The following is a 23,859-nucleotide window of genomic DNA, read 5'->3' as shown; positions in this document are numbered from 1 at the left end:
AACCATAAAAAGGAAGTTCCCATCCACTGATTTTTAAGTTCACAGAAGCCACCTTTCAGGCCCGAGGTGTTGCACCAGGCAGAGGAAGCCCAGTAGGCGTAGGCAAGGGCGGGGCTGTGTGTCTACGGTTCGGAGCCCGAGGGCCAGGGGGCGGGGCCACTGCTCGGGGGCGGGGCCCAGAGCGGGAGCACGTCTTGGACGTGCCCACGCCGTCCCGCCCTTCCATGCCGTGGCCCTGACAGCGCGCAGCAACGTGCAACAGGCCGTGCGGGGTGAGTGAGGTGGGCCCGGTGGGCCCGTGCCTGGGTATCTGGGGTCGGGCTGAGCGGTGCGGCTCCGGAGGGCCCGGACCCGGCTGGCGGGCTGGGGACCGGACGGCGTGGACCGCAGGTTTTGCGGTGGGGTCCGCAGTCCCCGGCGTGCTAAAGCCAGGCTGCGCGCGCAGACCGGGCGGCGGGGAGGGGCGTGCGCCACGTGCTGGCCCGGCGGCCCGGAGCGGAGCTGCTGCCGGCGGAGGCGGGGCACGGGGCTGGTCGCTCGGTCTTGACTTGGTTTGCGGAGTCGGTTGCACCTTCTCTCTTTTCGTGGGGAAGACTTGACTGCCTGACCCTCCCTGGTTGTCCAACAGGTGACTAGAAACAGGTTTCAGGAAGTCTGGGTGCTCGTCCCACCGCTCAGCACCTGCGCTTCCGGTGCTGGGAGATGTGCTCTGCCCGCTCACTTTATAACCAGGATGCCTGTAACTTTGGGGCTGCATTTTTTTGTGACCTCTTTGCTCCCCGTACCCCCTAGTACATCAGTACGACACGATTCGTATTCTGTTTGTACAAAGCTCCAAACAGTGAGACATCTCTGAATTAATGAAACTTTTTTGCGTGCGGAAAAGTTACTTCAGGTTTCCAGCTGATCTTGTTACAGCGATATATAATTTAAAATTCTGCGTTTTCTTTATTTTCTGTATGTGTGGATGCGTACATGCTATGGTGTGCCCGCGAAGGCCGGAGGACACTTTGAGGGAGTCTTTCCTTGCACTTTGTGGGGGTCAGGGGGTCAGCCATCTGTCAGGCCTGCAGGATGCAGTAGTCAGGTGTGTTTAATGGAGCCGAGATCAACCCAGTGTTCTTTAGATTGCTGGGCCTCGCCTTAATTAAGAACGCCTGTGAATTTAGGTTTCTGCCTCCAGCATTAGGAGTGGTAATCCAAGAGGTTAGAAGCTTTGCTGTTAAAATACTGCTCAGGTGGAGAGAGAACCCCGACCCCCCCCCCCCCAGCTGTTAGTAAGTACTGGTGTCTGTGGTGATTCCCCAGAAGTCTTTTCGTGCAAGCCCCCTGTCTCTCCCAACTGTTGTTTTGTGGCTTGGTTTGGTTTTGTTTGGTAAGGCTTTTGAAATTTTGGTATACTCTTGTGACTGGCAGTGCTGTTAGTTGTCCCTTAAGAAGCTCTTGTGACTTCTTGTCATTATATTTTACCATGAGAAAAATTAGGGCGCCCTAAAGTGTAAAGACGGAATTTGTCAGCTGTAGTATGGGTGCCGACATTTATTTTTTTGTAGAGTTTATTGGTGGTATGGCTGTTACCAGTTTGTAAACTGGGACTCTTTTTGAAGTTTTTTACCTTTACCTGCCTGAAATCAACTCACTGAAAATAATTCTTCTGTAGAGCTTGTTTCCCCCTTCCCGCCTAGCTTTATTCTGGTCTTCAGGGCTTACAGGCAGGCACCGCACTTTTCTAGACTAAGCAGTCGCTTCTTAATTACTGTATTTCTTGGAAATTTGTCCCCACCTTTTGCTTTTTACTGCATTTGAAATGGTTGTGGAATGGTTCTAAAATGGTTGGGATATTTGGAGAATGCTTAAAGGGGTAGCTATGTACCTACTCTGCTCTGCCCACCAAAACTTGTAAAAAAAAAAAAAAGAGTTGTGTATGGTAAAGTATATATTTACCCAGTAACATACGAGTTAGTTTCTAATTGACTGGGGTTCAGATCATTTCAGTGTGAATAAAGGGCGGAAATAGATGGTGTAAAAGTAGTTCTATATCTTGGGGTTGACTTTTGTTGGTTATTGTAGGTGGGAAAAATCCTTAAATGGTCTTATTAAGTATTTTGTGCACTCTAACCATACCTTTTGGTGACTGTGCTAGTTCATTCAGAGGTTATTCTTAAGGCAACAATCCTTTCACTTGCATCCTCCTCTCCAAATATCAAACTGAGTAATTGTGATGGTAAGAGATGTGTGCCTTAAATATAAGTTTACTTTGGAAGTTACCAATCCTGGCTATTCTTATGTCAACTTAACACAAGCTAGAGTTATCTGAAAGTGGAGCACCTCAACTTAGAAAATGCCTCCCTAAGATCCAGTTGTAAGGCATTTTCTTAATTAGTGATTGATGGGGGAGAGCTCTGCCCATTGTGGGAATGGCCCTCCCTGGGCTAGTGGTCCTGGGTTCCACTAAGAAAGACTGAACAAGACATGGGGAGCAAGGTAGTAAATAGCACCCCTCCATGGCCATGATTTCTTCATTAGCCCCTGCCTTCAGGTTCCTGCCCTCACTTCTTTCAATGAGAGCCAAATAAACCTTTTCCTCCCCAGATAACTTGGGTTACTGTGTTTTATCACAGCAGTACCCTAAGATAGCACCTTTAGTGCTCTAAGAGAATAGTCTTAACAGTTTTAAAAGTTTAATGTGAGAGGCTCAGTAATTTGCTACGTGAAATGCTAACCAAAATTAGCACAGGGATCAATTCCTGAAGTGACCAGGTGCGAGGTTCCAGGGTCTTCTAATGAAGCCACTCTCAGTTGTTCCAGAACCTGGTTGTATCAGCAGGTGGAAACAGTTGCCCCCCAGGTTGCTTGGCATGTACCAAAAGCTCAAACCTTCAGAAGGGTGTCAGATGTGTTGGTTGCCTATTTAGGTATTTTATCTTATGGTAGTAAAAAACTCCCCGGAAATATCCAGTTCCCAGTATCAGCCACAAGCTGGCCTTTCAAACAGGAGTGATAGCCTTCTTCCTTCACTGTCTACACAAGAGTTCTTTACTGAGTCCGTCTTCATATTTATATTTCTATATCTCTTCAGAATTCCAGCTATGGCAGGTTTTTTTTTTTTCTTTTTTATCTCACCAAAGCTTCAATTACTTGGGTTAAGATTGAAGCAGTTTGGTTTGAATTAAAATGAATATCGGAAGTATTTTCTGAAAGTTTATCTCATTGAGCTCATCCTAACATTAAGTTTACAGATTGTCCTTAGCTCCCACTCTGCGTTGGTGGGATAAGTTTGTCACAGTTTGCCACCATGCTCTTCTGCTTCTTGAAAGAACTGAGCTTCTTGGTGTTACAAAATTTAGATGCTAAAATAAAAATCAGACTGTTAAAGTTTCAGACTTGTTCACTTTATACTTTTTAATTTGTCTGCTTTACATGTGGATTGCATTTTTAAAGCTCTTTTAAAAATTAGTTGCTGCAGATCATTCTAGAGTTTCCAAGACCAGAATACTCATTCACTCCACAGAGTTGCTAAATGGAAAAGACAGCTTCTTGCATCCTGGTAACTCAACACAATAGGAAGTGATAGCATTTTAGGTTACAAGCCTTGAGGAACACTTAGTATTTTATAAGCACTATGATTTTCAGCCTTCTTTGGGAATAGGCAGTTAGGAATCAGAGAAACAGAACCTCTTCTGAGGATCAGAAAGACAAAAAGAAAAGCTGTACAAGGTGAACATTCCTAATCCAGATCTGATATGCCCCAAACTTCTGAGCACCAACATGATGCTGTAAGTGAAAACAATTTCCTGACCTCAAGTTGAAGGTACATGAAGTAAGCATAGAATTACCCCCAGGCTGTGCATGTAAACTGTATATGAAGGATAAATGCATTTGGCTATGGTTTTGATTTTAAATTGGCCTCCTTCCCCCAGCCTTTGTCCTCAAAGCTAGGTTGCTAGCCTCTGTCTTGGCACTTCTGAGTAGACTCTTCAGGGCTTGAAGTTAGAAAGAAGTTAGTTCATGAAGGGTGCCCTTGATATTGGTACCCTGGCCTCTTTCCATTTGCTTTACCCCACTACCATCCTCTTGGCTGTGATGTTGGGACTCTCCACAAGCCCCAGACAACAAAGCCATCCAGTGGATGAAAGCCCCTGAAACTTAACCAGAATCAGTCCTTCCTCCTTTAGTTGATTATCTCAAATATACAATTTCAGGCTTAGACTACATGTCTCGTGATGTGGGAAGGTCATTGGTTAATTAATAAAGAAACTGCTTGGCTTCATAGGTTAGAACATAGGTGGGTGGAGTAAACAGAACAGAATGCGGGGAGGAAGAGGAAGTGAGCTAAGATGCCATGCTTCTGCTCTCCAGGGCAGATGCGATGCAGCCAGCCGCCAGGTCAGACATGCTGAATCTTTCCCAGTAAGCGCACCTAATGGTGCTACGCAGATTATTAGAAATGGGCTAAATTAATACGTGAGAATTAGCCTAGAAGAGGCTAGATATAATGGGCCAGGCAGTGTTTAAAATAATACAGTTTGTGTGTTGTTATTTCGGGGCATAAGCTAGCCAGGCGGTCGGGAGCTGGGTGGCAGGAATGCAGCCCCGCAGCTCCTTCAACAGTCTTGTTATATAGTTGCACCCCAAAATCAAACATGCTTTTGCAAATGATATTTGCAAATATTATATTCTGTGAATATTTGTATAGTTTGAATTAATGGTTCTTATACCTACATGAAAGGGACCTATATAAGTAATAAGAGTTGTTGGGGGTGCTTGGGAGTGTTTATCCTCTTGCTACCCAGATGTGTGCCACAGACCAGCAGTGTTGTCACCATAGGTATCTGGTCCATTTGATGCCTCATGTCTTTGTTGATGTTAAATTGGAGAAGTGCTGTTAGAGATTAATGGTGGTGGTGATTGATGTCTTGTTTCAGTTAAAAAATTTAATCTTTGAAGACCTGTCATGTAACTGTTTTTAACCTTCATTTTTAAAATTTTTAAATTTTCTAATGGGCAAAGGGAAAGTGCCCTGATAGTGATATTTCTCAAGAATAATCTCACTTGAAAGTGGAGTTTGCTGTGTTTAGAGTCTCATTCCAGGCACCAGGTGACGTCACTGCCAAGGACACATTGGCTTCTACTTGGGAAGGTTTTAATATGGTATTACGTTGAGCAGCACCTGGCAGCAGACAGCTGTTCCTGATTCTCTTTCAAGTGTTTGTAATAGAGAGGGCATCTAATTAAATTCAGGACATGGTGCTGATTCCAGCCAAATTCAAGATTTTTGGTTTCACTGTTTCCTTGGCCATAGGCTAAACCTTTGAGTAAGAACTGCTGAGAGAGTTGAATGGTTTAATTTGGGATAATTAAGTCTTAATTAATAATGATTTCCAGGACTTAGTGCTTATATACCTAGAAAATTGTGTTTTTCTTAAATGAGTATATCAATTGAGTGGTGTTTAAGGCTGAATCATCTTGGAAGAAGTGACATTGGCTTAAGGCAGTCTCATTTTGAAGGAAGTAGTACTGACTAATGACTTCTCAAAGAGGCAAAGTGGTTGCAGTCACATGGTGTGTGTGTGTGTGTGTGTACTCCTGTATTCCTAACCATGTCTTTTGTTCTTTTGGCAGGTTTGTATTTCTTCCCTCTTTGTGAACAATGTCAGAGAAAGTACAGCCTACAGGGAATGGGCCGGAAGAAGAAGATGGGCCTGTTCCCTGTAAGCAGGCAAAGGTAGATGAGTCTGACAAGCTGTCCACATTAAATTTCGACAGCCCCACTGCTCTTTTTGAAAGTTTAATCTCACCCATCAAGGTAGAGACTTTTTTCAAGGAATTCTGGGAACAAAAGCCCCTTCTCATCCAGAGGGATAACCCTTCACTGGCCACCTATTACCAGTCTCTGTTCAGATTCTCAGATCTGAAAAGGCTCTGCCTTCAAGGGTTGTATTATGGAAAAGATGTGAATGTCTGCCGGTGCATCAATGGGAAGAAGAAGGTTTTAAATAAGAATGGCAAAGTACACTTCCTTCAGCTGAGAAAAGATTTTGATCAGAAGAGGGCAACAATTCAGTTTCATCAACCACAGAGATTTAAGGTAATGGATCTCCCCATAGCAAAGTTGTCATACATATGAAAACGGTAGCATTTGGCCACACATCACCTTAAGACTGAATGTATGATTTGAAGATGAAAATCATTTTGAGAACGCATAACAACTATTTGGTCTTTAAGTGCATTTGAACTTAGGAGGACATCTACCTTTTTGATGAAATTGTGTATGTAATGTGCTCACTTATACGTGTATGTGTGGAGGGAGGACAGAAAAATGTTGGGTATCTTCCTAGATTGCTTCCACCTTATATATTTGAGATCAGGGTTTCCCACTGATTCTGGAGCTAACCATTTGTTTAGGTTGGATAGTCAGTGAGCTTGGGGGCCCAACTGTCTCTGCTCCCTATCTCCAGTATTAATATTACAAAAGTTCTTTGCTGCATCAGCTTTTATGTGGATACTAAGTAGCTGAACTTGGGTTCTTCTGCTTGTAAAACAGATATTCTCACTCACTGAGCCATCTACCCAGTCTCTGACTAGATATTTCGAATCTCCAGCAATGATAGGTAGATATTTTAAGTATCATAGAGCTGCAAAAACCAGACTCCAAAGTTTATAGCTTTATTAAAGTAACATTGCACCTCTAGAATATGTTTAATGCACTGATTAATTTTTGCATATTGTAGGAGGGATCTCTGTGTTATGCCCTATTGCTGTATTTTAAGGCACATGGGAGCATCAAGGTGAAAACTGAGGTTATTTACCTTTATTGCTTACATCTTTCCAAGTGGAGGCTTCAGAGTTGAGGGCTGTGACAGGATGATTTATCAGATGGGTAGCCAAGAAAGGCATGTTAATATATTAATAACAGAACTTGTGACATTGAGCTTCTGGTGGTCATTGTGAGGATAGCATCCTTTAGTAAATAAAGTATAGTCACTGAGCTTGTTGTAACTGCAACCTAGACAAACATGGTTTGAATCTACATCTTTTAATAATATTTATAGTTTGAAGATACAAAAATCAGAGAGCCAAGATAAATGGAAAAGCAGCAGAACTGGTAGCATTTTGGGTAACTCTTAATAAAAGAGATACATTCATCAATTACGTACCAGTGCTTTTTTCCGCCACTTAGTGGTAACTAATGTTTATGGAGCCACAAATTTACTGTACATTCCTAAAAGATCTTTTGGGACTCTAGAGAGCAAGAGCTGAGGCCTGGCTTCTTAGTGGTGCCAGATACCAAGTAATTAGAGAGCCAGGTCCTGTTACCTCTCTCCAAAATAAATTAGGCTCTCTGGGAGCTCTGTTAACTCTTCAGAGCTATTTGGAGGCCATTAAATTATTTTTTTGTGTGCTAAGGAGAACCTTTCAGATTTGTAAATGAGGAAATCTGGTGGTCTTCATCTCTAAAAGCTTTTTTCATACTGACCTAGTTCTTCCCCACCTGCTATTAACACTAGATTCGTTTCAGTTAAGTGATAAAACTCCAGCTATGTTCACTGGTGTACGCGACAAACCAAATGTTTATAATATAGCATCTATGTGTCAGTCACTGTTCGTTCATATGTATGAAGTTTAGTCTCTTTAGTATATGTTTAGAGTAAGTGACTTGCCTTTTCCAAATTGTCTCGAAGGTGTAGATTCTGGAGCTGGGCTGCCCAGATTGGTATCTTAGCTGAGGTTAATATTTGTGTGCTTTTCTGCTTTGCTTTCCTTATTTGTAAACTGGTGTTAATGATTTCCTACTCAGTGAGACAGAATTGTTAAAAAGGGTATTAAATTAGCAAGGGTTAAGAACTTAGAAATAGGATATGCTGTTATCTACAAGGCCCACTTGCTGACTTCTTACCTGTATTAGGTAACTCAGATCTCTCAATTCTGGCTTATATGGCTCCTTAGTCTGCCTTACAGCTGATGAGTGACTCGAGAGGAAGTTCAGCTCAGCTTGTTCTCATTTCTGCCTGTACCCCTTCCCAGATGGTCATTTCTGCTCCCCTTGCTTTAATTATTTTTCAGGAGTTCCCAAATGTAAATTCTTGTACTTATTTCCTTGTTAGAGCCTCAGACTGGCTTCAAAACATCACCATAGGAAATCATAACTAGAACATTGGCTTTTTTGTTTTCTGTTCACACTCCTTTTCTTTTTTCTTTGTCAAAGAATGAGTTTTGGAGGATCCAGGAAAAGCTGGAAAGTTACTTTGGCTCCTTGGTCGGCTCGAATGTATACATGACTCCAGCAGGATCTCAAGGTCTCCCTCCCCATTATGATGATGTCGAGGTAAGAGAGGAGTCATAGTGCCCAGACTGGAAAGTAGGAGATGCTGAGAGCCAGGCCTGGTTGGTTGTCAGGGTTGACGTTATTACTCTGGAGGGCTGGTTCTCTGACCTCTTTGGAGATCCTGACCTCATCTCCAAGTTGGGATGTTGAGCTAAAGTGTATTCTCCAGACTGGTTTCCTGCTCATCCTCAAGGCAGGGGCCTGACTGCAGCTTTGCTGATACAAAGACTAAAAACCACAGTCTTTAGAGACAGGATTTTTTTGGAAATTCTCTATAGAAACAAACAAAAAAAATGACTTTTACGAAAAATTACAAAGTAAAGTAAGGTGAGATCACAGTCCTTACATTTGCTTTTACTTTGTCCGTTTTCAGTGACTGCCAACAATATGTGTATTTTTTCCACTTGTAAAAATCTTGGTGCAGTTTGAATGAAGGTCCTGGTTCTACTTAAGCCTTGGCACGTTGACATGTGTTGATTTCATTCTTATGTGACTTCCAAAAAAGTTAACTCATTGACTTGGTTATTTTGTAGTTTTATTTCTGTACTTATACAAGGTGTGAACACAGATATTAACAAAAAAAATCCCTTTATTCCTCTGAGAGCTATTTGCTATAAACATATTGTCCAAAGTTTTTTTTTTAATATTAGGAGAATATTAAGATAGTTTTAGCCAAATGAAGAATAAAAAATTACAGTGTTTTTATATCTACCAAGGCTCTTTGTAATTTTTAAGCTTTGGGTTGTTCCTTATATCAGATTTTTCTATCAGAGGTTATGACTTTCTGCTGCCTAGCTGATAGAAGAGTCAAACGCTAGTCGAATACAGAGCTCAGCGGGGTCTGGCAAAGTGAGAAGAATGAGTGCAGCCCCACGGTGCCTGATTATTAGAGGTGGCAGCATAGGTTTGTGTAAGGGGTGGGCATTGCTGATGTTTGAAGGTTCTAGAAGCTCCTTGCCTACAGATTGTCAGGAAGCTTTCTCATGCTCTCGGATGTATGGCTTTCTGTAGGTTTTTATCCTGCAGCTGGAGGGAGAGAAACACTGGCGTCTCTATTCCCCAACGGTGCCCCTGGCACGTGAGTACAGCGTGGAGCCTGAGGCCCGGATTGGCACACCAACGCATGACTTCATATTGAAGGTATGGGTGGGGCATATGCGCATCTCTTGAGCTGGTTATTCCTTTTACTATGACAAGTTCAGGAAGTTTCCAAGTAGTGAAAAGATCCCTGTGGGAATGTATCCTGAGGATTCCAGGGATGGGTAGCTCTCACTGTCGCCCACCAGAACAGGGTCTTCTGTAAGGTCTAAGAAAAGTGAACTAAGGTAGTCTTCTATTCGTCTTAGAACTATCCTGTCTCCATGTATGATTGAGCTCAGCAGAAATAAATTGAATTCATTGAATCACCAACTTCTCTAAAATAAATGTGGAAGATTTGACCTTGGCTTGTTTCTCCACATTTAACTCAGTGTTAGCACGTAAGCAGAGCACAGCCAAGGTGCCCTTCCTTTTCTTGGCAGAAATTCCAGTACCACCTGTTTTCTTCCTGATAGTGTAGCCCTTTCCCTCCCCAGCATAGGGTTGCTAGGTGAGTAGTAGCTAGGAGAGTGCTCATGACTTCCTTCTCCAGGGAGCCAAGTAGCTAGACCAGGTATTGCTTCCTTGGCATTTTGCTCAGTTAGTTTGGATGGGAACATGGCCAGGCTCAGGCGGGAGAGGATCCTGAGAAAAGGATGTAGAGATACAGAAATACTTCATAAATATACTTCATTTCATGCCCTTTATTAGGAAACATTTTCATTAGTAGCAGAATACAGTGATTGACTTAGCCCACTGCAGAGATTCTTACTTTGTGTGTAGATAGTGTTTCCATATTTCTTGCATCTTCAGGGTATAACTAGTGCCTAATTCTTATGTGTACCTATAGTTCTTTCCTGATTTTAAGATTTGCCTGCCAAAAGCTAGGAGGAAACAGTATCCTCGTTTTGATTGGGTACTTATAGGAAATATGAATAAATAATGATGTTTTTATGTGCACTTTGACCAAAATGCTGGCTTGCTAGATAGCTTACTAGAGCACAATCATACTCATTCTGAATGCATTGTCCTGCTCACATTCTACTCTGTTGTGGGGCCTGTTAACCAAAGATTGCACAATAAGCCTCTTCGGATGGACTCTGTATTAGTTTCTTTTGTAATGCGGGATAAAACACAATGACCAAGGTAACTTATAAAACAAATCACTTAATTGGACTTATGATTTCAGAGGGTTAGAGTCCATAATGGAGGAGTGAAGTAATGATGGCAGGAACAGCTGAGGGCTCACATCTCATACTGCAAACAGGCAGGGAGACTTTTAAAGCTTCAAGCCTGCCTCCAGTGGCACACCTCCAGCAGGACCATGCCTTTTAATCTTTCCCAAGCAACCACCAACTGGGAACCAAGTATTTAAACATGAACCTGTGAGGACCATTCATTTTCAAACCACCACACTGTGAGACAGAAGTGGGGGAGCGGTGATGAAAATTCCCAAGCCCTTATCCACCTTCCCACTACTCTAGTTAGCGTGTGTAGTGGGTCTCCGTGTGGGTCTCAGGATGCAGAAGCCCTTCTACTCTAAGCTTGGGGATGTCGCATAGATAGATATGAATTAAGCTGAAGTCACTGCAATTCCTTTTAGAAAAAATTATCTAAATCAGGAGATCATAATATTTACCTTGCAGGCTGTGGGGATTGAAATATATCATTTTGGTACTTCCTTCACAAGAAAATTCCTTGGGTGAGATGTAGGTATGTCTTTAAGTCTCTTTATTATAGTGATTGTTGTATCAACATAGATTTAATTTATTATAGTCCCTAAGGTCAGAAGTCTTAAGATGGCCCCACTGGTGTTAGCAGAACTTCATTCCTTCTGGGGAGAATCTGCGTCCTTCTCTTTCCCAAAAGGACTGAGGGCAGCATTCAAATTTTTTTTTAAATATTTTATTTTTTATTTATTATGTATACAGTGTTCTGTCTGTGTGTATGCCTGCAGGCCAGAAGAGGGCACAAGACCCCATTATGGATGGTTGTGAGCCACCATGTGGTTGCTGGGAATTGAACTCAGGACCTCTGGAAGAGCAGGCAGTGCTCTTAACCACTGAGCCATCTCTCCAGCCCCAGCATTCAAATTCTTGTGGAATGAATGAATTATATTTGTGAAGGCCTCAGGGTAGTACAGAATTGATAAGCAGTGTGTGTAATTAAAACAAAATGTTTATTTACTTGAAGGACTGCCATTTTGACATCATTTAGAGTAAACCAGCAGCCAAACAAGCTCTTACACACACACACACACAGAGATACATACCCACACATATGTGCACACTTCATAATATGTACATAGCACACACAAGGACATACACACACATATATGTACATTTCATACATACACATGTTATACTTCATGCATACACATGCGTACTTTATACACACATACAGACATGTATATCTCTCTTGTTTTGAAGAAAATCTTTTAAATTCCCTTTAAGCTGATATGTTTGAGCACTGTTTCTTAGGCTCCTGAGTTTTCAACAGATCTTGACTGCTTTCTTTACTTTGAAAGAGGAGTTGAGCAGCTCAAGATTCCTTTTCTTCTTAGTTACTAGACAAATTATTCCGGATGAGATTAAGGCAGAAGTATCTCAGGGCAGAAGAACAGAGTATTTCTGTCATTGGTTTAGAAGAGAGAAAAGGATAGATTAGAAATAGCTTACCTCTCTCCTCTCCATGAAAACTACTGATTTTTAATTTCATCCAGATTTTAGGTTTAGATAGAGATAGGATAGATTCTTAAATCTAGATCATCTATCTGTCTATGTATTGATCTATGTTCTATACTTCATTCTTTTCTGGGGTAGGCTCTGAGAAGTTCATGGTAGTAGGTACGATAAAGATATTGTCAGGAAGATCTAAGGAAAATTCTCAAGAGATGAAGATTGGCAATGACTGTAATAAAACCATACCCCCATTGCTACCCCAGTGCTTGGAAATAGCATTTCCTTAATCCTCAGTAGGTTCTGGGGCTGTTGTCCCATTTTAGTGATAGAGAAACTAAGGTAAGGGGCAGATAAGCGAGTTGCACTGGTTCTATGACTGAAAGAGGAGTAGCCGCCCCAGAAACAGGGTGTTACCTCTTTTGCATCTCAATCCTATACAGCTGGTGTTTCCTTGAAAATAAACACAGTGATGGGCTCATAGATACAGTATGAACCCAGCACAGAGACTGTTCCTGGAACAGTGGTTTCTAGAATATAGAACTTAAAACATGTTTATCATCTTAAAGCAAAAAAGACTGATGTGTATTTAACTCTGACTTTTTTTCCCCCTAAAGCCTGGTGATTTGTTGTACTTTCCCAGAGGGACCATTCATCAGGCAGAAACTCCATCAGGCCTGACCCACTCTACTCATGTGACCATTAGCACCTACCAGAACAAGTAAGGCCTTTGCTTACTACTAACCCAGTATCTTAGGACAGTTCTGAGTTAATCGCTCACCACAGCCACATTCGGGATAGACCTGAGGCAGTTGTCCACTTCCCTTTTGTTCTGTGCTGCCTCTTCTGCTGACATCCATATTTCTTTGACATGTTTTCTTATGTGATTGGCCTGCTAGATATCCTACTGTAAACCTCATATATCTCACTCTATGTAAGAGATACTGGAAAGTGTCAAAATAGAGGACAGAGGGTACCGTGGGGAGGCAAGGGAAAGAAAAACAGAAAACCTGTAGCCATGGGTATAATCATAGAAGGTTATAAGGGACCCCTGGAGCTTAGAAGAATATGTTTAGCTTAACTTGGCTATCACTCATTGGAAGACTTGACATTCATCTGAGTGAGTCTCAATAGATGACTAAGTAGGCATGGATCAGAAGTCATGGGAGGTAGGAGAAGGCATTCCTGGATCAAAGACCATCAGGCTGCTCCTACTGAAGAGCAGTAACTTGTAAAACAAGTTGTAAGTATAACTCTGCTTCCTCATGACTGCTCCCTGAAACTCACCCTTGTTCAGGAGATTTACTAGGGGATGTAGTTGTATCCTGGCTTGCCTGAGGTTAGTGCCACTTGCACAGAATTGGAAGGCCTAAATTTTGGTATCAGGTTTCCATTTTTGAAAATACCTGACTAGGTAAAGAAGAGAAAATCTCAGAGGCCAGTCAAGATGGGGGGGGGGGGGGGGGGGATAGAAAGATGGCCCAGTGGAAAAGAGTGCTTACTATGCAAGCATGAGGACCTCAGTTTGGATGTCAGCATCCGTGTAAAAGTAAAGGAGTTTGGAATGGTGTGCATATATAACCCTAGTGCTATGGACAGCATGAGGGGATCACTGGGACTTGGCTACCAGCATGGCTCCAGGTTCTGCTAAGAGACCCTCTCTCAAAGGAATATCATGGCAAAGTGGTAGAACAGGACACCTGATATCCTTCTCCGGTCTCAGCATGCGTGCACGCGCACACATGGAAAAAGAAGAGTAGGGATAATGGAGTGAGTCATACGAACCCTGAAAGTTCTAGGCCAAAGAGTGTGAGCTTGGCAATCACATAGCTGGCCCTATAAATGTCTGTCTTCTGGTGCCCCACCATTACAGTTACACAGTTAATCCCTCACTTTCTAATTTTGCTTGGTCAGAGCATTGGTGGCTTTGTGGTAGAATTCTGGCCTTCTTACTCCTGCTTTCCTTTCATTGCTCTTGTCATTATTATATGTTTGTTTGTTTTGAATTTTCCTTGTTTTTAAAGATTATTTTGCTTTCTGTATATTGTTGTTTGGCTTAATGTGTGTTTGTACATATGTACTGCATATATGCCTAGTGCCCTTTTAGGCCACAGAAGGGTGTTATGTGCCTTGGAATTAGAGTTACAGATAGTGTGAGCCACCATATGTTTGTGTTGGGAATCAAAGCTAAGTTCTTTTAACCACTCCAAGCCTTCTTTAGTGTATGAGAGCAAGAACTTGGAGGAGGGGGAGCATGCTAGAGCTAGCTAGCTGTGTTCTCCCACTGTGGGTTCCAGGGGTCACAATCTGACATTCCTGGCAAGTGCCATTACTCACTGATCCATCTTGCCAGCCCTGTTGTTTTTTCACCCTCTTCCTTTTCCTTTGCACCTTGTATATATAATATTATCAATTCCGCCCATCTTTTGTTACCTTAAACCAATCATCTGGGGCTAGGGAAGAGTTTTCCAAGTTATAGGTTGCTGGTCTGGGCTGTGAGTGGGCACTGTAACTGATGTACCTAGTCTAGACCTGATTTGGATAGGAAAAAAGGGAGTTAGAATGCAAAAATGTAATCTGAGAGGTGTTCAGTGCTCTGAACCTGGGCTCCTACTGTGGTAAGGAAATGTACAGCTTCCTCTAACGCCTTTCAAAGAGGCATCATTGAAATAAACTGTTGATGTTGGTGGCTATTTTACTGAGGATCAGCTTCCCTCTTAAGTAAAATGTGGCGTATCACTGTTAAAGTATGTTTCAAGTAGGGGCTGCTTGTTCATCCCAGCCGCCCAGCTAGCTTAGCCCTGAAATAACCACACAGAAACTGTATTAATTAAATCACTCCTTGGCCCGTTAGTTCTAGTTTTTTAATTGGTTAGTTAAAAAACATCTTAATTTAACCCATTTTTATTAATCTGTGTATAGCCACGTGGCAGTGGCTTACCGGGTAAAATTCCCAGCATTTGTCTCTGATGGATCCATGGTATATTTCCGACTCTGCCCATCTTCTAGCATTCAGTTCTGTCTTCCCTGCCTACCTAAATTCTACCCTATCAACAGGCCCAAAGCAGTTTCTTTATTAACCAATGAAAGCAACACAAAGACCGAAGGACCTCTCACACCGTTTCCTCTTTTCTGTTTAAACAAAAAGGAAGTCTTCAACATAGTAAAATTACATATAACAAAACAGTTATCAAGCAAGAATTTAGTTACAATATTTATATCCACTTTATCTTTTATCATAACTAAGGAAAACTATAACTATAAATTTTTCAATTCCATCGAAGACTTTAGAAGGATATAATATTACCTATGTAAACTGGAAGCAACTTCCAAAACTCTACAATTGACAGAGACATCTCCACTGCCTGGACAGTTACCCGAAGTTCTTTAGTACTGTTGGGGCATCCATCTTCAGCCTGCAGGCCCATATTATCCAGCAGACTTTTTTTATGAAGTAGGAAATTTTAAAGACAGTTTAGTCATTTTTTTCTGTATCCTGCAGAATGTCTTGCAGACTCTTTTATGAAACAGGAACCCTGAAGGATCATCTCACTTTTAGGCAAGTTTAGTAGTCTTTTTTTTTGCAGGTCCTGTATGTCCAGTGAAGCAGTCCAGGCAAGAGCAGTTTTTTTTTTTTTTTTTTTTTTTTTTTTCGCTCAAATGGCTAATCAAATCCATAAGGAGCCTCTTTAATGCCTATCTTTCTCTTGAAGTAGATTGGTGCTGCCAGGAGCAGATGTGTCTCATTGTTATGAAAAGTCCTAAAATTTTTAAACATTTAAATGCCATATTCTGAAGGTCTCTGAAAGATTTGAATACATAACTAACTGAAATATATCTATACATCTAGAAAATCTAACTAACATGATTACAATCTTGACTATTAAAGATGATTATCTATTAACCTATATTTTTAAATTATACATTTTTTAAATGAACTATACAATCACAATACCTTAATCAAGAGCAGAAATACATATAACAAAATTGACCTTAAATTTGCATCAATAAACCAAGATTCATACCACTGCAAATTATTCATGTCTATTCATATCCCCCTTTAAATGTAAACAAACAATTATAAACAATATTCGGGCGGAGTCAGAGGGATGCCATGGATCTGCAACCGGAGGTGGATGTGCTGAAACTTCTCTGGTAGACCATGACCTCGTGGTGATATACAGATTGAAAGAAATGTGTTAAATAAGATGTAGGAGTTAATGGGCCAAGCAGTGTTTTAATTAATATAGTTTCTGTGTGGTTATTTCGGGGCTAAGCTAGCTGGGCGGCCGGGACGAACAAGCAGGCCCTCCTTGCAACACAAGTAGAGATTTGTCTGTTACCTATGACTTTTATTGACTGTCAGAATTTTCTATAAAGTTGTCCCCATAGAGGCTTGTGTTTAGTTTGATCCTTTGAAGTTCCATTTTTGTAGTAGTATCTCTTTAATTTTCTGAGTCCTTGGAAATGAGCAAGCGGGACCCCAGTTGGCAGCATTGCTAGTAATGGGTATTTACGTATACTGTTTGCTCATTACCTACTTTGGTTATTTTCATTTTCTTGTTTCATGTTCTAGTTCATGGGGAGATTTCCTTTTGGATTCCATTTCTGCGCTTGTATTTGACATTGCAAAGGGAGATGTGGCATTAAGGACTGGAATACCCCGGAAGATGCTCATGGTAAGAACAGAAGCAGATAGAAATGGAGGTGGCAAGCCAGGGGGACCAGATAAGCCAAAGCCCTGCCTCCTAAGGACCCAAGAGCATTCTTCCAAGATGAAATGAGCTAGCCTTCTGTGCTGAACTGCAAGATTTATTCAGCAAATGGACTGTGGCTTCATATGGGGCCATTCTGCGACCATCTGTGATTGTTGTTTTGGTAGTTTTGTTTTTATTTTTATTTTTCAAAGCAGTAGTAAGACTGAGAATATTGGCTGAATAAATAGTTGAAGTAAACATGGCCCCAGATGTGTACAGAGCACACATCAGGTTTCTAGTTTGAGAAGAGGCACATGCAGACCTGGGCCTTGGTGTATGTTTCTGCATTTGGAATAGGAGTACACTTTGGCTAGCTTTTAGACAGTAAATTGATCGAGGCTGAGTAGAACAAAGGTTGCTTTCATTACCTAAGGTCATCAGTGACTTGCTTTCCAAAGACAGCCTGGACCGTACTGTATTTTGAAGGAGCCCCCTTTCTAAGCAAAATTCTGAAAATTGTTCTAATTATTGTTTTTATTTACATTTTAACAAGTGATAGACAATGTAAGATGAGCAAGGAAGTAATAGGCTTCCCTTTTTTTTTTTTTTTTTTTTGGTTTTTCGAGACAGGGTTTCTCTGTGGTTTTGGAGCCTGTCCTGGAACTAGCTCTTGTAGACCAGGCTAGTCTCGAACTCACAGAGATCCGCCTGCCTCTGCCTCCCAAGTGCTGGGATTAAAGGCGTGCGCCACCACCGCCCGGCCTAGGCTTCCCTTTCTTAAGGTCTAGGCTGTCCCTCCCCACCATGGGATGGCATGCTTTTTTATATCAGTGAGTGTTAGGCTATAGTGTTGGGATTGAGGCTCAGCCTACTGCAGTGAAAACTGACCCAGGCAGCTACCTCCACCAGCATCCAGTCAGCCTTCACATCTTTACTTTCAGCAAGTGGAAACCCCAGTTGCTGCAAAGAGAAAGGTGAGTGGCTTTCTCAGGACTCTTGCAGACCAGCTAGAGGACAGAAAAGGACTGCTACCATCAGACATGAAGAAGGATTTTGTCATGTGCAGACTTCCTCCTTACTTCTTGGAAAATGGAACAGATTTGTTGGAACCAGGTAGAGCTTGATATTTCTTTCTGGGTGCTGGGGGTATTGGGGCATACTTGATGCCTTACTGGGTGGTCTCTATCTTGATGGAACATAGGAAACATTGTAGGCTTCATGTGGACAGCAATTTCTCCTTAGTGTATATGATTTGACAGATAATGCTGCTCTCATTATAACAACTTGCCAACAGTGTTTTAGGAAATAACTAATTTTGATTGAGGAATGTATTTCTGAGTAGTCATTTATTCATCTTGAGAACTGTTGGAGAACTGGAATATTGACATTTTATTAGAATTAAGGCAAGCCCGTTAAAATGCTGTCACTACCAGGTAAATAAAAAAATGGTCAGAGATAGCATGGATCCTCCCAAGTTGTAGGTGGCTAATATGTAATAGGTCTAGTCTTCAGCTGATATAATGCACTGCCAGATAGGTGATGCCAGTGTCCTTTAGCAAAAGCTATCAAGAATACGTTCCCAAATTCAAAGTTGTATAACTTGATATGAAGTATCTCCGAAAAAGGCATTAGAATTTACAGTGTGTGGGCTTAACCTAGGGCCTTTCAGTTTCGAGAGGACTTATGGAAGCAAAGCATTGGTATGAATTGGTGCTGTCTGGAAGTAGGTGGGTCTCTTCTAGATATTACCCAGGGTGTGGAAACAATGGTTGAGGCTTAAGTTACCTCAGATAAGCTGCACCTTCACCCAGGAAGCAGGGTAGAGGAGGGTTGGGTGACTAATAATTTGAGCTGTGTTTTCATTTTTGCTTGAGGTCAGACACAGTTATGCATGGTGGTACTTTTACATTTTGACCTGTCAGTCACCGTGGTTTTGGCTGATAATAATGTTCTGTTAAGCAGTGTTCAAGAGAATGCTGAGACCTGGTGCTGACTGGGGCCAACCCTTTGTCTCAGGCCAGCAAGAATCTTTTTCCTATCTTACCTATCAGGAGGTGACAACCACTAAAGAACATAAGGCCCTATTTACAATGATTCTATATATATCTTTATTATACAGTATTTGAAGGAAGCTTAACATTTAGTTTTGATTGCATCTATTAACAATGGCATATTTTACCAGTAATTTATCTTTAGGAGAACGTGCTAAGTAAATCTCTATATATGGTTCAGAATGCTTATTTAATGGTTTCCCAAGTTTAGCTACTATATTCAATAAAGTTATGATTCTTTAATGCTTTCCAGACCAAATGACCCTATAAGGCCAGCTTGTTTTTTATGGTTCTTTTAATTTTACTTTAGAAAGACTGGATAGTCTTAAAGGACACAATGCTTGACTTACTGGACTAGATCATGTGTCATTGTCATACAGTTCATTCCTTCCACAGTGTAGAGAGGTGAGCATTTGCACAGAAAATAACACAGTTCTTTCCATCCGTTGTGCTTTGGTGGGCTTATTTATACCTATTTAATGTACTTTTTGTGTGTGGGGTTGGGAATTGAATACAGGGCACAAATACAGAGGTTCATGCTAGATAAGCACCTTCTCACAGAGCCCCACACCTGGCCCTCTAATTCACTATTAACTTGTGCTATTATTTACATAATGATATGTCTGTATCACTGTAAGAATGAGATCCATGCGGGCGCAAGCTGCACTTTTAATTATCACCATACACGTCGGAGTGAGTACTTGGGAGAATGTGTTGCAAGCAAGCTTGAATCTCTTGGCTCCTTTTTGATGACTGGCTTTCTGTTCTAGCTGAAAAGTTCCCAACGCTGGACAGCACAATAAGACTGCAGTTTAGAGACCACGCTGTCCTCACGGCAGGACCAGATGAGAGTCAGTCTGTAAGTGTCCCGAAGGAAGTGCTGTCCTCTGTTTATACTACTGCCGTGAGTCTCAAGTCACTCCAGTCGGACAATGACTGTCTCATAGTTCCTCTTCTAAACTGTCCTTTCTATAGGGAGTTTAGGGCTTGACCTAATCCCCAGATTCTCTTCTTTCTCTGCGTTCTAATCTACTGCAGTCTACACTGCTCTTGCATGAAGAACTTGATTTGAATTTCCCTGTGTCAGTTCCTCTCATTCTCTATACTGTAGAGATCTGGCTTAAATTCTATAATGTAAATCATAGAGAACAAAATCTATAGCCTATAATTTGGCCTTTTTAGTCAGTGGTTCTCCAAATTGACTAATAGGAATGCTTTCTAAAATTGTAAATTTCTATGGCTAGAGTGATGGATCAGTAGTTAGAGCAGTTGCTACTCTTAAAGATAACCCAGCTTCGCCGGGCGGTGGTGGCGCACGCCTTTAATCCCAGCACTCGGGAGGCAGAGGCAGGCGGATCTCTGTGAGTTCGAGGCCAGCCTGGTCTACAAGAGCTAGTTCCAGGACAGGAACCAAAAAGCTATGGAGAAACCCTGTCTCGAAAAATCAAAAAAAAAAAAAAAAAAAAAAGATAACCCAGCTTCTATTTTCAGTATCCACATGGCAGCTTACAACTGGCCAACTCCAGTTCTCCAGTTCCAGGGCACTCAATGTCTTCTTGTCCTCCATAATTTCTAGGCATGTAGGTGGTATGCAGACATACATACATACATACAAGCACAACACCTATAGACATAAAAAATTTTTTTAAGAAAAAAAATTCTCGAGTTTCACCTGGTTTGAAATGTATTCTTTCCATTTATTAAGCCCCAAAGCATACTAAGTCTGTGAGAACTATTCTATACTTAGGGCTTTACCTGTTAATTCCTAACATTGAGAGGGTTGCAAAAAGTCAGGTTGCAGCCATCGGGAAAAAGCCTGGAGAAGGATGACATAAATAAAACCACCGAAGTATACACTCATACCTTATTTTCAAAAAAGCCTAATGATTCTGATAACTAATAGGTGTGAGACATTGTATGTTGGTCCAGGCCTTTATTAACTAAGCAATGACAAGGAATGATGAAGGTTGTGGAAGAAAATAGGTTGCCCCATTTAGGATGGGGACGGAAGGGAGTAGAGATCATTTTGACACTATTGAAATTTAAATGGAAGTTTTAGTAAATAACATAGCTCATATCTCAACAATTGGCCACTTCATAACTTACTAGTTTGTCCTAGAAACATCAAAGTGCAGATGATTCAAGGAAGAAACTCACTGATAAATTAACACATAAATCAAGTTCTTTAACATGCTGGTTTCTCTAAAACAGTGACTTCAAGTATCAACAGCTGTTTGTAACTTTGTGCCCAGAGGATTCTGAACAGAATTGAGTAAATTTTGCTGGAGGCCCAAGGCTTTAAGATTTTCCTGGGAGTAGGCATGATGCTGTATGCCTTCATGTCAGGCAGGTCTCTGAATTTAAGGCTACATAGCTACTTCTAAGCCAGCCAGAGCTACACAGGGAGGAGTCCCCTAGCTCCCCTCAAAAGATTTTTCTTGGTGGTGAATTATTTTTAAACCCTCCTAGTACTGAAGCCCTCGATCTTTTTCTTGTTGATAACTTGACATTTTCTTTAAAGGATGAAGCTCCACAAATGATGGCTTACATCTATCATTCCCTGAAGAATCTGAGACAGGCACACATGATGGGAAAAGATGAGGAAACACAGGTGTGTTCAGCTAAAAACATGTCTTTCCTATTGTTTGGGTTATGGCTGGGATAATTTCTTGTGAATTTCTAGGTGCAGCTGGACCACCATTTTACTTGATTGATAGGACACTTGCACAGGGATGATTAAGGCAGCAGCTTTAAAACACAGTGTGGCCTTAAAGGAAAAGTGCGATGAATGCCAAGCATTCTGCAACAACTTTACTGTTGAAGTAAATAATTTTTTCCAAAACAAATTTCATATGAGAGAATTATATAAACTTATGCAAAAATCTAGAATTTTCTTTTCCTTTGATACTAAACAATCTATCCCTCTAAAGCTTTATGGACTTCGCTTTCCTTTATCACATATGGATGCTCTGAAGCAAATCTGGAGTGGTTCAGCAGTGCCTATCAAGGACCTGAAACTTCACACAGATGAAGAAAAGAGCAACCTGGCAATATCTCTCTGGACGGAGTGTTTAATACAAGTATTCTAGTGCCTGTATACAGAGAACTGTTATTTCCTATGCACGGTAAAGGCAGAGTTTAATTCTAGGTGACTCCTGGTGTTAACACCCTGGGTGGAGGCATGGTTACATCACAAAGCAGGGAGAAGCTGGCACATTTCCACACGTACTCACAGACACAAGAGGGAGAGCAGGTCAGGGCTTGTGACAAGTTTATTTAATCCAGTGTTGTAGAAAAGGCAACTCCAGGACATGTGTCATAGAGAATTATGTCACTAACCTGGCTTTGTCTTGGTTCTTTGGAAGAAAAAGTAACTCCTTTAAAGAGCCATAGTGGCTCCAAAAATACTTTAACAATTAAAACTTAGAAAGTTATTGTTTTTACAATGAAAATATACATATATTTGAGTTTACACGGCCTCTTTCCCCATTAAAGTAAATGTTTCATGAAATACTGCCACACCTGTGAGGGGCTTCCAGACACTGCTTAGAAGATGACAGAAAAGCCAGAGACTGAAAAAACCCAGTATATATACATGAAAAGACCAAGTGTATAAAAAAAATACTCAAAGTTAGAGGTCTTTGAGTCTAAAGTGCATAGAGGTTGGTATTTTTTAAAGTACTCCTGGAGAATTTATGTAAAAATAGAGTATTGTTTTCTTTCTGACAAAAGTTGGGGCTGAAAGCAGTGGCTGTCTCAATTAGTTTTGTCCATCTCAGGAAAGGGCAGGCTGTTGACGTATACAGGTAATGATGGCGACCCTGAATTGTCTGTCACTGAGTAGAGAAAGTTAGGTGGCAGAGACAGAATAGAAGCCCTGTTTTCCTTTACTTGAGGAAGATAGTGACTTAAGGACAAAATCAGGCAAAATTTTAAGCCACCTTGGTTAACACCAGGATACCTGGTGGGTGCTCCAAGGTTATTTATACATTTGTAGACAAGCAGTAAAGATTGGCCATAGAGCAGAAAATATAGCATACTAGTGCCTTCTGCCTCAAGAAGCCGAAGCCCCTTCCTGAGATCAGTTCATTGAAGAGTATAAATACTTACGGGTGTTTGTTATAAAAAGCTTCTATATAGAAACCCTATGGTTTATTTAATACAGCAGCAGCTTAATACGAAAGCTTATTAAATGTTTCTTCAGTGGTGCTAAAAAGTACTCATCTTCCTGCAGGATATGACAACCTGTAGGCGTTTGTTTCCCCTGACCCTCACTCACACAAGCATGGAACAGGATGCTAATACTAATGCAGGTAATAGCATTGTCGTCTGGCCATCAAGAATGGGATTCATTTTTGGTGGTTAGGAGACCGGAGTACAGAAATTGGTCACCACAACTGCATCTATCAGGAAAAATCATTACATTTGCTTCACAAGGACACCGCATAACCGGTGAGAATATTTTTAGCTTTTCCATGGAGCAGTAGTTTCACTGCTTAGGAGAAAGGTCTTTTGTGTGAGCAATGCAATAATGTGGACACAGCAGCTTCCTTCCCATGCACACAGGGTAATGAGGGTGCAGGTGTCTTTGTGATTCTCACAAGATTTCAATGTCCCATTTCTGTGTTTCTTCTCCTTCCAGGGGCTGATTGACAATAACATGAGTTTTGTCATAATAGTTTCCACCTAAAATAGAAATCACAAAAGTTTGTTACACAGATGATTAGCAACCGCACAACCTTATTTTCAAAGCAGTTTGAGAGGGAAAACAGTTTAAACAACATAGCCATTATTCACTTCAAATTGGACTTTATTGTCAAACTGAAAAGCTAGAAAATACAATTGTGAATGAATAGTCCTATGCCATACAAAACAAAGCCTCTTAGTAAACTCTAGCCAAGGTACTGCTTTTGTTTTTACAGTAGCAGTGGCTATGCCTACCCCAACTACAGCAACCATAAATGATATTGGTCCTGATCTTGCAGAATTAAACAACAAGGTTAATTGCTCCTATTAAGGATCACAGCTAT

At 41.2% G+C, this 23,859-nt stretch overlaps 2 protein-coding genes across 4 annotated transcripts in view; one reads left to right on the top strand and one right to left on the bottom strand.

Annotated features, from left to right (window-relative positions):
- Positions 1–215: 215 nt before the first annotated feature.
- Positions 216–23,859, top strand: part of Riox2 (ribosomal oxygenase 2) — a 43,922-nt gene continuing 20,278 nt past the window's right edge. Inside the window, exons 1-10 of one of the 3 annotated variants that reach the window (XM_057766027.1) lie at positions 216–272; positions 5,623–6,088; positions 8,207–8,326; positions 9,338–9,466; positions 12,699–12,802; positions 16,658–16,760; positions 17,720–17,891; positions 19,600–19,688; positions 21,351–21,440; positions 21,760–22,227. In XM_057766027.1, coding sequence (XP_057622010.1) covers positions 5,651–6,088; positions 8,207–8,326; positions 9,338–9,466; positions 12,699–12,802; positions 16,658–16,760; positions 17,720–17,891; positions 19,600–19,688; positions 21,351–21,440; positions 21,760–21,918 — 1,404 coding nt within the window. In that variant the 5' untranslated portion in view covers positions 216–272; positions 5,623–5,650 and the 3' untranslated portion in view covers positions 21,919–22,227. Of the gene's footprint in view, positions 273–547; positions 629–5,622; positions 6,089–8,206; positions 8,327–9,337; positions 9,467–12,698; positions 12,803–16,657; positions 16,761–17,719; positions 17,892–19,599; positions 19,689–21,350; positions 21,441–21,759; positions 22,228–23,859 lie in introns of those variants that run through there. The other 2 variants (XM_057766028.1, XM_057766029.1) reach the window with 2 other exon arrangements.
- Positions 22,084–23,859, bottom strand: part of Crybg3 (crystallin beta-gamma domain containing 3) — a 117,695-nt gene continuing 115,919 nt past the window's right edge. Inside the window, exon 22 of the mRNA XM_057766026.1 lies at positions 22,084–23,515. Within this exon, the coding sequence (XP_057622009.1) occupies positions 23,427–23,515 (89 nt within the window). The 3' untranslated portion in view covers positions 22,084–23,426. The remainder of the gene's footprint in view (positions 23,516–23,859) is intronic.

This window comes from Chionomys nivalis, chromosome 3 (assembly GCF_950005125.1).
Source record: "Chionomys nivalis chromosome 3, mChiNiv1.1, whole genome shotgun sequence".
Classification (NCBI taxonomy): domain Eukaryota; kingdom Metazoa; phylum Chordata; class Mammalia; order Rodentia; family Cricetidae; genus Chionomys; species Chionomys nivalis.
The sequence above is the reverse complement of the archived record's forward strand: the minus strand, read 5'-3'. Positions and strand labels throughout refer to the sequence as shown.